Raw genomic sequence first — 15,220 nt, 5'->3', positions numbered from 1 at the left:
CACTGGATGCTCCCTGGCCACGGCTTCCACTGGCTACAAAGATCGAGGGGCGTGTACTAGTAAAACTGCATTGCAGGATTTCAGCACACGTCCCTGTTTCCCCAAAAAATATTGTCAGTGTGTGTTGAAGATACTGTATATCCAGGATGCATAATGACGTCGAGAATGTGGCAGCAAGTGCGTGCGCGTCTCTGGCCGGCTCTTCCGCTCTCACCCGTTCGAACTACTGAAGCACTATTTCGTAGAACAGCTCTTGCATTTTATTCCGGGAACCAGGTTTTCAATACTCTGGCATGGCAGCCGAGCTGGGGTTTGCCACACTCCGGAGTCACGTAGATCTACGTGTACCGTCGAGACCGTGCAATGGGTGGACCCGACAGTGGAATTGTATTCGTCGATGTTTTAACGTGCCGGTGGAGAATAGGACCAACAGACGTCGCAGCAGTTGAGCAGGTTAATAAGCTTTAAAAACCAGGAGAAGAGGGCCGCAATAAACCAATAATGATTTCCGTATATCCTTTGAACGCAAATAGCCGCACCGTGACATACGGCCGTCGTGTTCAAACTGTTGCCTCATTACTCAAATAGCCATGGCGGTACGGAAATCGACTGAAGTGCTTTTACAGCGATCGTGTCTCGATTTCGCTTGAAGATCGACCAGGCACGGAACCGCAAGAAGAATTGACTCCTGACCGGTGTCTTGATGCGTGGTGTCGTTGGTGAGGTTTTCCTGGTTATTTGGCAAACGAATTTCCTTAAAGATGTGACTGGCGTAGTAGTAGACGAATGCCGTGTAGAACTAGAAACGACAATAATTATTATACCGTTGCCGCGCACTCCAGTTGGTCCACAATCTCATTGGCACGTACCGTGAAAGTAACACAAACTTGCCGTTGATACGGGGCAATGGATGTTCATTTGCAAGTGGGCCGGAGCTCGTCCTTGCCTAATCAATTACATGTATATTAAATGCAAGTAGGCAGTCGCACATTCCATCAATAAATAGAAAAGTGTGAACGGTGCGGACAAATTCACAATGAATGATCAGTACATGGCAATGTGGAGAAGCCGAAGCGAACTGCATGTACATGATTGTGTTTGTAACGACGGGGTTACGTCCCTATCAATCACCCACTACTAGTACTACTGTATCTGCATGCTAGGATTTCCGAAACATGGTTTTATGCAATAACCTCCTAATCATTACATGTGGATACATCGTTTACGTTGTGTAACTAACTAACTAATTGCTTGTGTGCCTGCCGAATCGTGCCCGGCTTGCACGATTCGGCAGGCACACAAGTTAGTTACACTTACAGGGCAGGTCTAGAAGTCCGGATGAGTGACGAACCGTACTGGTATGCTTGCTGGCCGCTTATCTGATTAGGAAAAAGTGTGTTTGTTGAGATGGCAGAACGACGTTACGTGCATGACTTGTTTTTCAACAGCATCACTGTGTATCTGCCAAGAGAGTCAGAAATACCGTAATAACGTCTGCAAGTAGTCACTGTAGTACTGTTGTCTCTGTATGTATGTGCGTGTGCGTGTGTGTGTACAGTAGGGGCGGCTTCGTTTTTTCTCTGGAATAGCCACGTCGACCAGTACCCGTCAGGCGTCACCCTTGCCTAGTCAGTGACTGTATATTATTACTATACAATCACGCAACATCATTCAGCTAGTGAGCTACACATACTTCACGCTCGAGTGTCAACAGCCACCCAGCAAAGCATTGACACGTCTGATTGGACTCGACATGTTGACAGCAAACTCTACTCAGCGTCGCGCCCAACACAGGCAGAACTGTGAGCGAGCGCGCTGTTTTCGGTAAACAAGCCCAGCGTCTCAATTTCACCTCCGACCGCAATGGGGAATCACCCGTGGATAGGCGAGTCCCGGCACCATCCTCACAACAGATGTCTTCTTTGCTGCCCTGTCCTCAGCCTTGGCCGTGCATTACAATTGACAATTAATTTGACATACATGACTGTACATGTGCTGTACTGGAATGGAGACACACTGCACTGTAGGCTGTACTCATACTAGCGCAGTAAAACCTGTCAAGGCGACCACTCGGAAAAGGCGACCACCTGTCCCAGAAGACCACTGCAGCCAGGTTCACGGGATGCTACATGTACAATCATGTACATGTATGTCCAGTCAAATGACCCTGGATAAGAAGTCCACCTGGTTACAGAGACCACATTTTGAAGGTCCCTCGAGCGGTCGTCTTAGACAGGTTTCACTGTACACGTAACAGAGTATTGTAGCTTGGTTGTTGTCACGCTCTAGCCTCTAGTACATGTACATGTACATTGTACATCATCTCGAGTGTTTGAGTGGTAGGATCAGGCACGGCTTCGCGAACACTGGATTAAAAGCATGGTCATTGGTCACGCCATACACGATGAGGTCGTTCGTATAAACCACGATCACACGGTACTATTCACTCCTCGCTGAGACCTCGGCCTCGCCTCCCTGCTATACTAGGTTAGTGGTCATGGACAATCACTGCATTCGGTACGCGCTACGTATATCGGTACATGTAATCGTAATGTGATCTACTGGAAGCATGCATCCTATGGTACGCCCACTACATGACCGTACAGTATACTTGAAGTTATTACATTGCACATAGTCATTGTAGTTCATATTCCTGATCTACAGCCTCGCTAGGACGAAGGTTACATGAAAGCTTCCTAAACTCATCCAACCTACAGTTCCCCTATTCCCCCAGCAAGTTCATAATTGTACATGACCACGAATATACATGTAATATGTTAGTGCGTGTTGTACGTAACGTTGTCACCATGGCATGTTGAACAACTAACTACTGTAACTTTTCTGAGATGAAGCCATGCTTAGTGCTGTCAATCATTTCGCTCAGGGCGCCGTGAAACCCCGATTTCACGGCGCCCTGTTTTCAAGTCTACATAATTATACGTACTCAGTATATGTGCCGTGTACATACTGCAAGTAACAGTTTTCTGTTACTGCATGTACTCGTAGTTATTGTATTTTCTTAGTGCACGTTTTCCGCATGGACAATCACTGCATAGAATTAATTGATGTCTATCTCTCACGACTACGCGTTGGTCGCGCTGCCCAAATTTGTACTGTCCCCGCTACGCGGCGGTGTGGAAAGAATCTGCATTCACCCCCGAATACCTCCTTTATCGCCTGCGCTCATATCATGCCATTTGCAAACTGGTAATCCGTATGGTCACCGAACAATCGATGTCGCGCAAAGCAGCTCCAGATCGCCACGTCCGGAAACTCGACTCTACTCCACGCCAACGCACAGTCGGTAAAAGCCATGCAGCTAGCATGCAGGGCCTAGGGGCCGGTCAACCCACGCGCGCGCGCAAGACGACGAGGCTGCACTTACTTGCGCTAACGTATAACCATGATAACTCGGGGCTACTGTCGCAAGGGGAAGCACCATCGCCGTCCCGTCCTGAGGTCCTGGGAAGGGAACGAGTGGAGTAAAGCTTGGCCTTCTCTGAAGTAAATAGTAATACAATGATTATGTAGCTAGTTAAAAGATAGTTTGATCAAGGAAAGCCTCTTTTGCACACCAATCCGAAATCGGGTTTTCCTTTGCTCGAGATCGCATTTTCAAAACGCAGTTTTATAACAGGCAGAAGAAACTCATGAAATGCACACGGAATAATACAGTATAAAGTCAAGTGGCTAGTTTGATGCGACTACCACAGCACGAAGATATCAGAGTGCCTGTAGCCTCATTGGCATTAGGAGTAGCTCATTGACATTGGGACTATGGGAGTAGCTGCGACTTGTGATAGTAATTACATGTAGTGGGTTGTTACCGAATTAGTAGACATAATACATCGAGTTTCGTGCTGCATGATTGCCGTCTGATCCTGTGCAAAAACTAATTATAAGCCAGTGGTGTCGTGGCGGGCATCAATCAGGAACACAAGCATGTGGTTTCTGAGTGAAATACACGACCTTGCGGTGAAGGCGACAACACGGTACGGCGCAGATTGGTAGAACGTGTAGCTCTGTAGATGATAATCACTGACTCCATACAGTCATGTACGTCCTTGCAAAAGAAGCAACGAAGTCAAAGACAACACCTGCCTGATCTGGTCTGACTTTTTGCATCATTCCTCCAACTCTCACTGCATGCATCGGCTTTACTGTGTGTGCGTCTAGTCTGCAGATAGTGCTCAAGAAAAGCGCTAGAGAGTGACTAGTGGGAGATCGGGTGAGTACTAGTGAGTAGCACGGTTTTGCGAGTCCGTGTCAACGCCAGCGACGTGTCATCATACAGCATAGCAGAGCAACACCTCCTGGGACCTGTCACAGTGTCAGGCAGTGCGGACCGAGTGCAGCGCAACTCAAAGCCCGTGCTCTCCAGTACTGCCGGCAGTAGACTCGGACTCTAGTCTACGCATAGCTCGAGGCACCAGGACACAGCCTTTGCTTTGCCAGTACTGCAGAAGCCTAGTGTGTGGCGTGTTTTCGGAGGTGCTTCGCCGTGTGTCCCACTGGGAGGACGCAGACTGCGATCGAGGAGATGTTACATGTTCCTCGGGATCGACAGTGTACAGCGCACTGGGGCACAGGTCAACGGGGCATACCGTCTGCATAGTGTTGTCCCTGCTGCAGATACTGAGATAGATAGCCAGGCGATGTGAAACCCTCGTGGCTAGGGCAGGCTCAGCGCTGCCTTCCGCCACGGTCCGGCCTCCGCTGGCCAATGGCCACGCCACGAATCGTCGAGATCAGGCCTGCCAGTGCCCCAGCTTCTGCTGCTGCAGCGCTGACTTGAGGCTCTATAAAACAAGAAGTTGGCAAGCAGTGTACCCCAGAGACCAGGCAGGCTAGAACACAGCTGTTGCGAAACAGACTGCACCGAACCAGCTAAAGCCTCTCACCAGCTTCTCCCAAAATTTCTCAGTTCCCTGAACATCGCGGAGCAGCTGTTCTGTATCACACCGTCCGACTTCGAAGAACAGAAGATTAATCGCAAAGATGACCGACTACTTGTATTTAAGGAACCAAGCCATGGAGAAGGAGAGGCAACGGCAGCAGCGTCAGCAGTATGAATCTGCGTACTCGTGTGCAACCAGCCCAACGGATCTAGCCTCACCGGTTGATTACTCGTCTTATCCGTACGGATCGGCAGGCGAACACAGCGCCGTGTCCAGCAGCAGTCCGTACTGCTGTTCCTTTTCATCCTACTCGCCGGTACCCTCGCCAGCACCCTCTCAACAGTCCGTCATGACCTTCAGCCCGGGCAGTCGCAGCAGCCACTACAACCTCCCCAAGCCTCTCTGGTTCTTATCGCCATCCAATCGAACGCAGCGGAGATTTATCCAGCCCGAGGTGTACGCACGGCGCCGGGCCACGGCCAATCTTCGTGAGCGCGGCCGGATGTCGGAGATGAACCGGGCGTTCGATCGACTTCGCGGCCGAATCCCAATCTATCCGCCGTCGCACAAGCTCTCCAAGATCGACACGTTACGCCTGGCGAGACAGTACATCTACGATCTCAGAAAGTTGTTGTCTGACGATCTGCCAATGGGCTGCGATTGCTCTCTCAATATTCGCATAACCAAGGATGAGAGCAGTGACGAAGACTCCACATCACCGGTAAGTCTACTATGATCTTGTGTGCAGCGAGCTGCACCTACCGTGTCTGTTTAGGCCGTGCATACTGGCACCATTTTGGCCAGCATAGTATGATTAGACAGTGGGCACGGCTGGTTATGTAATGCATTCGTACATACCGGTAATTGTACAATAATGCCGTACCCTGTGTCCCGTGATGTCATGGGCAAAGTCGGATTGCGGTTTCTGGTGTTTTCTCCCGCGAGCTGAGAGTGGCTGAACTGTCTCCACGGTACACTGGGCAAGAATCTACAGCCAAAGCCCCCTGGTCCTGTGGGCCCTTCCCGCACACACCCTGGGCGGTTGGACTGGCATGGCGGTAAAAACCCCGTTGTCACTGCATCATAGTGCATGCTACCCTAGACTACACAACCCTGCGTGTGACTTGAATGTCTACGTAACGCGACTCATTGCACGTTGCTATGGTAGCAGAGACGGACAGAGCTCGCTTTTATGATGGCGGAGACGTCATGCAGTGATGTATTTGTATTGCACGTGTGTTTGTCTGGCACGCGCACACTGGTAAACAAGCACTGCAGCTTGCTAGCAGCCCGCAGAGTGTAGAGTCAACTGTTGTTTGGGCCCCCGGACGGCGTGGCTGGACCAGCACAATCTAAATTATTCTAATCCTGGCCAGTGAAACCGCTAGTGGGTGTTGTGAAGACATGGCGTCTGTCTAGCTAGGCCTGGTATCGTGTATCCCGTGGCGAAGTAACCCATGCAAATGTGCAATCTGGTGACATGTTCCCGTCAACATCTGACTGGAACCTCAGGACTGACGTCTTCAGCCAGTCTATTGTACAGCCTAGTATTGGCATTGCACAGTGTATGATAGTAGACATCAGGCCCTGTGTACATCATGCATCGATTGTACATACAAGCACGCAGCGATACCTATCGCACTGTAGGTGCACTGGAACATGGCGTGGGACAAGCAACACTGAATGCAGGACTGGATTTGCACCGCTGAGAACCCATGGCCATGCCAGGGCCTTGAAAAGACCCACATACACACACACAGTAGTGGGGTCTGCATGACGAGACTACTCTTGTCAAAAACACTGTTCCCGGACGTAGACGGCCACCACATATATAGAAGGCCAATCCGAATAACATGGTCCATGCTGCAGGACACTACAAGTGTAGTCTGGCACCTGTACATGTACACTGGATTGCTGAGATGTGAAACACTGCACCTTGCTCTACACATTCAAGTATCAGCACCCGGTGGGACAAGATGGCGACGAGCTGACACTATGCAGTATCTACCAGCACCATGTTTATTAACACCATGGCCGACTCGCACATAGCATTGCAATGACCAGTTCCAGGGTTTTAGTACCAGTTGTCCAATGATTGCTTCAGCATGAAGCTCTTTAGAAGTTACAGCAGAATCTGACTGAGCCTCTTCTTTTCATACGGGTATGTGCGAAGCGATCCGACCAAAAAGTTACCTGTAGATAAAGTTCTGGGAGTACAAGCTATTCTTCGGCTAGCTGGGATGGAACTAAACATCCCAACTCCTCAAGTTCCTGACCGTTGTGACTTGTTAGCCAGAAAGCCTGCGCTATTTTCATGCACCAGCGTGCCTTGGGCGATTGTGGCTTGTTCCGGCTTGTTGTAATGAGGTGACAAATGGAGGAGGTGGCCTTTTGACGAGTACAAGCTTACATCCTCACAGCCAGAAGGACTAGCCTGCCTTGAGCTGTTGGGGGTTTGATGGGCAACCAAATGTACACTGCCAACTCAACACCGATTTTAATTAATTCTACAAGGTGTCATAAATAAAACCTGCGCCCTGCTGTGCGCTGGGGCAACCTCCAATTGTAGCATTTGGAACAGTGTTTTAAAACATCTCCACGCGGTCATGCAATCGTGTCTTGTCTTGTCTGTTGCCTATTTGCACTGTCTTGTATTTCGGGGTATGTGTGGTGTGCGACGTATGTATTGCTTCGTTATGTCTGACTCTATTATTTGCCATTGTTTCATTTCGCTGTCCACGTAGAGGTCATCCAGCAGTGGTGACGGCCTGGATTCCAATCTCTCTTCGTCCAACGCCAGCGACGAGGCCTTCCAGACCATCGACCAGGTAATGCGGACTCTGGTTCCGGTAATAGCCGCCGAACTCCACTACCAGCATCCCAGCCAAGAACCGCAACGTACTGTGGAGCAAGCAGCGTGAGAAGCACACACTGTCGCGTTTGCCATTCCAAGTCATCCCGAATGTTTCTTGTTGACCCTGAACGTAACGTGGATGTGTGATAAATCCCATTTTTAGCTGCTTTCTCAGAGCTGGTCAGAATGAATCTATGAAAAGCATGAACTAACGTAACCAAATGGCTATATTTAAGTAAATTGGTAAGATAGTCGTAAGCTATACTAACAGTAATCAGTATCATTTGCATTTTCTGCACATTTGTATTTGCATGAACGACGTCCCCAGCATGCTAAGCTGAACTTTGCTATTCGGGCTAAACATGCGTTTTTTTTCGCTGGCATTCGCATTCACACACGCTCTGTATCACTGGTAAGCCGGTTAGCGGCGTAAATCTAAGATATCCTATTGGTTTCAGCATGAGTAACTACGTAAACTACCTGTAAGGATAATAATGGTAATATCTAATGAGAGAGTGAAGCTCATATCTGGTTGCTTTCTTGGCCGTGCATACTCTCATAGTACCGTTAAGTTTCTAATGTTCCAGTTCTCCATCGATCTGCATTTGCATCAGCATACTTTTCTACGAGCTGATATCTGTTGTCCTCGAGGTAAACTTCGCGCCCACTATTCCGTGATTGCAATTATGACGTAATTATTATTCTCATTATCTCCACATGCTGCCACACAGCTGGCGCACCAATACGTATTGGCTGGAACCATTACAAAAGAATCTATTCAATCAAGAATTTAAGATGAGTGCGTTTGTTGACTGCTTATATGGGGCTGGTTGCCCAAGGGGAACTGAAACCTGGTCTAGACACTAACTGGTGAATATCGTGTCGCACTTGTGCATCAGTGCTTTTTCGCTGCGCTATTTCGGATCATGATCAACGGGACTGCTCCGCCCCTCCTAAATCTAGAACTGCCAGGACTGCCTGGGTAGAGGGGCGGTGGGGGGGGGGGGGGGGGCACTAACTTTAAAAAGCAGTTGCCAGGTCAGGAGCACTCAACACTTGTAATGGGACATGTACATGTACAAGTACTTGTAAGTAATTCACCGCTGAGTCCGTGAAGGAGTGTAGGCGTTTCATTCGGATTTCCAGACTTATCGGATCATTTGGTGGCCAGTCTACTAGTATTCCCGGCGACGACGGCCACCTTGAATTGTCCGTACACATGACTCTAGTATTCTGAACGATTGTGAATGAACGTGACACTCTTGAGTTGCAACACAGCTCCCCCCCCCCCCTGAATTCTCCGTATCGCTAGAATACTGACCTCTGTGTCTATTTCCAATCTTCATCTGCTTGAATACCAGACCAAGTTGCAAAGCCTACGCTATTGTAAATATGGCAGCCATATTCAGTACAAAAGAAAAATGGACCAAGGAACTACAAGTTACGCTATAATGTCCACTAACACCACCAGTTACAAAACAATCACTGAGCTCATGCGATAACATTGCACGACACTGACCGACGGTTCAGACGTTCTTTTGTATAAATTAATCATTGGCTCTCCATAGGGGTCAAAGGGGTGTTCCGGGTACCCGGGTACCCGACCGTTAATCTCTGGTACCGTTAGTAAAAGGGTACCCGTTTGGATTTCGATGATCTAGTCAGTACGGAACGACACTGCTAGGATTGCGCATTCCAGGCGGGAGTCAATTATTTACAACTCCACGCTGGATGTCTGCATTGTTGTTGCATTTGTGAACCTAGTAGATCTACCTCTGCAACTATCAGACACAAATCAATTTGCGAATCATAATGTGATATCAAAATTCAACCTGAGAACAGATAAATCAATATAACGATTTATGTGAAAATTGCGCAAAAATTAAACATGGCGGCTAAAGGGTACCCGTTAACCCGCTCGTTAAGAAAATTACCCGGTCGTTAGTTAAAGGTACACCCGTTTGACCCCTAGCTCTCCATATATGGGCCGAGTCCATACCATATTCGGTATTTGTATTTTTCACCTCCTTCAGGACTCCCTCCTGTGGCGACAATTCGGAAGAATTGAAGAATCTTGAGTAGTAGCCAAGGACAGCGTGTGGGTGTTTGCTCTGCAATTACATACTTCAAAGTAGCCAATTTTCGCCAGTTTAGAAAGCACGTAGCAAGAGCCAAAGCAATCTAGCGGTATACTTGAAAATTAATAATACGCGTCTCCACCAAATCAGCACGTGTCCGTTAAATGGTGGTCACGGGTGGACAGGATTCATTACCAGTTTCTAGTAGAGTAATTGGAGATATTCACTCTCTCAACTGAGAAGAGCCATACTTGCATCTACATGCATAATAGCTCAAGGGGAAAGGAAGAACACCAATGCTAATGTGAGAAGAAGCAAAGTGTCAAGTTAGACTGAGGAAGGTGTGAATACTGTCGGCATGAGGAAGGGTGTGAAATGCATGCCGCAGAACTGATGGGTGATTCCGTGAAGGTGAGAACCGTCACATTGATGACATCCAAACAGTGAGTGGGCTTTGCATTCTGCCACCATAACAACTCTGGCTCAGGGTCCCATCCAGGTGTGAACACTAAACACAGTTTGTTGCCAACAGTAGCAACTGTGCCTGTTTGTTCATCGACTGTAGCTGTGTAGGCTTAGCCAACCAACCAACTGTGTCAAGGTGGAAGAAGTACTTCGAGATGCAGTACATCTGAACTAGCTTCAACTATATTTTTGGTTGCCAAGATGAACTTGTGCACTTCTAGGCACTGTCCGTATGAGAAGTATGTACTGCAGTACTTGCGTTGTAAACACGAAACTAGTACATGTATATATCATGACGTATGTACATACATGTACAACATGTAGTACTGTTATTGTTGATCATGGCTTACGGGTACACACTGAATCTAGGGAGACACAATCACGACTCCGCCCAAACTCTAATACGTACAGCCATGTATACACCAGCGTGCATGTACATGTGTATGGACGATGTCACGGGACTTGACCCCCTCTCTCTCTCTGAGTGAAGTGTCACAATACCCCTCACAGTGTGTACATGTACATGTAATGATCTAATGCCAGCACTCCCTGTGTAAATACTATCCAAAGTCCAAGTGTGATGATTGTCAACCCGCACGTCAAGGGCCGCGGAACGATCGGACATGAACGTGTCCCGTTCCTGGTAACATTGCACGTCTCACATCAACGTTGGCAGGGGGAGATGACCACAACATGTATACACCAGCCGAGACTACTAGGCCATGTCCCTGACATAGCAATCGTGACTGCATACCATGTAGACCACACGTCAAAGATCACGCCACAGTGCACGCAGAGTACACCTATAACATACATAATGGGACAACAGAAGGGTGACAGGAATTATTCACGAAACTCGGGACCAAGCTCACACAGCTTACGAACGTCAACAGTTTGTTCTTCACGGCTGTTCAGATTCCGAAAAAGCGGCACCTACGTCATCCGCGCCTTTGCGGCTGGCGCAGCTAGGTTGCTCAAGAAAATTCAAAAATTCGAAATTTAATTGCATCGAAATTACCTTGAATACATGGCTTCTTCGATGGATATAGGACAAACCAAGCCTGCCTTCCAGGTGAATTCAGGTTTATAAAACTCCTTGAATGCAGTCGTCTTCATGTCCAAAATTTCGAAGCTTCACTCCTGATGAAAGTGCTCTTTTCCTCGACGAACGTTTCCTTCGTATTCTTCCTTTTCATAGCATCGTGCCTATTCCTGGGGATACTTTCAGCTAGCTTCTTGCCCAAGGTAAGGTTTTCTAGCGTCTTCTCCAAGTTTTTCCTGGTGCACAATCATACTACCTCTGCAACCCAATTGAGTTTTTTTCGTCGAGGGCCACTCATTCTCGTCGAGGGTCCCTCGTTGTCAGCCCCCATGGCAACCCACAATTCAGTGCTAGAGTCTCTGTGCAGGGTGTGTGGGTTCTTTATACCACCCTTTCGGAAAGACAAGAAGACGAGGACGACTACACATGCAGTGGCTGATCACGCAGATGAGCTCCTGCATTATTTCAACATCAACACAACAACAGACACGCCAGACGTACATCCTGCAACATTTTGTGATTCATGCAGATCGTACTTGAGAAGGGCATCCTCCTCTTCTTCTAGTGACTTTAGAACACCAACTCTCTATCTGTGGCAGCCACATGGCAGTACCACTCCTGGCCCTTGTAAAGTGTGCTCAGGTGCTGAGGATAGGAGAAAAGGTGCAGGCCCAAGAAGCCGTCGACGTCATGCTCAACGGCGTCTAGGGCTAATCCCACCCACTGCAGTCGAGACGCACTTCTAGAGCTTGCTTCCCCGGCCTTCTTTGCAGGGAATGAAGCACCTGCCTTTTTATCACCCTCCCCTCTCTTTCCTGCTGTGTCTGTTTGTGGCAAGTGAATGCAGCCGTGCAGCACCCATGTTGCGAGCGTCTGTCGTGTGTGTCGTATATGCATGAACTATTTCAAGATGCATTTGAGGTAGAATGCATGTCACATGATTGCAAAGCTAAGCTGTGGGCAGCTCAGCTAAAATCTCCTTCTTCCTTTATCTCGTCTATTCTTGCTGAGCGCAGAATTCAATGCAGCCATGCCACGAATCTTTCGAGCCTGTGCTTAAAAAACACAGAATAGACAGACAGGCATATCACTCCGGGGCTTTCATGGGAAACCACATTCATAAAGCACTGCAGCCAGCCACATGCAAGGAAATAACCAGTGCTCCTCTACAGACAATGACAAACATCTTCAACACTGACAACTCACCATACATCCAGTACACACCACAACAACAAGACCTGCCAGATAGAGCATCAGCACTCCTAGACAAGTACAGCAGACTCTTCACGCAATACAAAGATTGTAGGGCAATCTTCGCAGTGTGCAATAAGATCACTCCTGACAAGCTGCATCAACTCTCTACGAACATTAAACTCTTCATGGCAACACTAAGGAAGACAGTCTACGACCAGAACAAGACTATAACGCCAAAAATGCACATGCTGGAGGCGCATACTGTGGACTGCATCAGTCAGTTCGGTGTATCCCTTGGACTGATGGGCGAACAAGGTGGTGAGTCCATCCACAAGTGCTTCAAGCACCTGAGAACATCCATCAGCAATCAGGGACGTGGACCGGCTCCAGGTACTAGTACACTTCTGGCAATATTTGAACAGCACGCTGCCAAGATACAACGCCATGAGGCTCCAGCCTGCAAAGCGGAAGCACTCCGACAAGTCAGCTAGTTGAGCACTGACAGTTGCTGTAAATGAGTATGCCGTTTGCATGTCAGAATCCAAAAAAGCTGATGACAATAACTATCATAGTAGCAAGGATGAAGGAAACTTTGAAAGGACATTGAAACGCGTCGCCAAAGGATGGCGGGTGGTGGTGGTGGGGAAAGGTAAGTCAGCGTAGGTACATTTACTAGTACTGGACTCTTCCACGCTCCGAACTTCCCAAGTCAACAATCAATATAATTATATGTACCGAGTTTCGAGCAGGACATACAATGTAGAATTCCTGTATGCAAAGTAATAATAGCTGATCCTGCATGCACAAGATCAGCATAATTTTATGAAATGCATCCAAAGCATTTTTGTTCTTACAAAAAAATCACCAAGTGCACCCACTCGCCATTTTGGTTACCGTAGATACAGTGGTCACGTGTACAGTGACACTTTTCGGCAAAAAGATCGGCCATCTTCAATACTTTCCAGCATGGAACAGCCGTGTCTTGTTGACCTAGTCACGGTGTCGTCTATTTTCCTACGCCCCCGTGGCTCCGTCAGACCTACCCGCTACTGAGGTCTACAAATCCAACAGAAAGAAAACATGTCTACCCCGCGGCCGCCTCTCACTGGACACTTGCTGTGGCGCCGTCAGCTGATTAGGTTTCATACACTCACCGTGTGTCATTTGCATTGGCTGGCATGTGGTGAGTAGTATGGAACAGGGGATTGCTGATTACATCATTCCCATAATCACCACTACATGCAGTATCAAGAGTACATGAACCAGAGTGTGCAACTGTGCATATCAGATCTGAAACAGTGCAGTGCAGTTCGTGCACCATGTCACCCTGATGAGGTCAGCCAAGCCGGGTTGCGTACAGCTCAAACTTTCGTGTTGCACAGCCCGGAAATCAGCCATGATTTTAGACGTCCTGCTTTAGGAGTTTGGTGTTCTTGTGTGACTGTGTGCGCTGAGGACACCCAGTCTACACCCACTACACTAACAACAAGGACCATTTTAAATGTATGTTGTGTATGCCGTGCGTTTACCCACCCTTCGGAAAAGATCCAATCGCTTCCCTCGGCTCAACACAAGCTTTTTAGGAGTATGGGCCCCAACGGTTAGTTCCTGGAACTTCCACGATTCGCGGCCTACACTCACCGTTATGCAACAACACAATTGGGCGCTTACCCGACGTTGCAACAACGCATTCTGAGTTGGCCGAGTTAGTGCGTAAGCCTCGCTAGCGCTGTTCCAAAATGACACCGTTTTCCAGACGACAAGGAAAGGTCATTCCAACGGTTATCATTGGCTCTCTCCCCATCACATGCCTACGAAAATACCCTCGGCAGGCCACCACTTCTGGGAAATCCTTCACTGCAAATACATTGTACTTGAATGGTGACAACTATTCATCACATTCTGGGAATGCAAAAATAATGGTGTCGGACATGTCGACAGTTCCTTCAGACTTTCACGGTTTTCATTCCCTCACACAAAAACTAAGACAACACGCTACATAGGGTGCACCGGTGGTAGATCTACATGTTGGCGTTCCTATGGGTGCGGAAAACTAGATCTACACTACACTCTACAGTTTGTAACCGAGTCAACAGTACACCAGTCTTGTCCAGCATAATCTCGGCTCGGATTTCTATCGAAATCAGACCAGTTCTTCGACTTCGGATCGGTTGTTCGGAAAGAGGGTGAGTTTCGGGCAGGCAGTGTGAAAAATCGGACGGTTTGGAAACACTGCCCGGGATGTTGATGGCCAATACGGACCTCATGATGGCACTATTATCGATCTTTGGTGTGATTACAACACTCTGCTAGTCTCTAGCCGGTATGCACACGTATGACTTCATTCCTGGCATACACATGTATGACTTCATTCCTGGCATACACATGTATGACTTCATTCCTGGCATACACATGTAACACTTCAGACTAAACTGCAAGTTCCGCATCCACAAGAGGGCCACCACCCTCAATGGCCAAGCCGTGCGTGCGTAAACACTGATACTGGTCGATGCAGCTCCTAAAAGCAATGGGAGATACGCAGCTGAAGCCGGCCCACGCCAGTACAGCAAATGTTACCAATAACTGGCCAAGAACCGAAAATCTCACTCCCTGCAACCATGTAGCTCGCAGAACAGGCCACAAGCTCCAATCACTAAGGACTGCGGGCTACAGACTGTACTGTAGTAGT

At 48.2% G+C, this 15,220-nt stretch overlaps 1 protein-coding gene across 1 annotated transcript; it reads left to right on the top strand.

Moving 5' to 3' along the window:
• The first annotated feature begins 4,473 nt into the window (after window positions 1-4,473).
• On the top strand, window positions 4,474-8,546 carry LOC135818125 (pancreas transcription factor 1 subunit alpha-like). The gene is made up of 2 exons (XM_065331453.1): window positions 4,474-5,619; window positions 7,643-8,546. Exons 1-2 carry the CDS (start codon window positions 4,999-5,001, stop codon window positions 7,817-7,819), a joined length of 798 nt encoding a protein of 265 aa, XP_065187525.1. The 5' UTR covers window positions 4,474-4,998; the 3' UTR covers window positions 7,820-8,546.
• The last annotated feature ends 6,674 nt before the right edge of the window (window positions 8,547-15,220 follow it).

Source organism: Sycon ciliatum, chromosome 5 (genome assembly GCF_964019385.1).
Source record: "Sycon ciliatum chromosome 5, ocSycCili1.1, whole genome shotgun sequence".
Taxonomy (NCBI): Eukaryota; Metazoa; Porifera; class Calcarea; order Leucosolenida; family Sycettidae; genus Sycon; species Sycon ciliatum.
Note: the sequence above shows the minus strand (reverse complement) of the source record. Positions and strands in the feature narration are given on the sequence as shown.

What these genes read in the sequence shown, in the direction of transcription:
- LOC135818125 (XM_065331453.1), top strand. Translation starts at nt 4,999, where the DNA reads ATGACCGACTACTTGTATTTAAGGAACCAAGCCATGGAGAAGGAGAGG. An exon ending in ACGAAGACTCCACATCACCG is followed by an intron (nt 5,620 to 7,642) that starts GTAAGTCTACTA and finishes CTGTCCACGTAG; the next exon opens with AGGTCATCCAGCAGTGGTGA.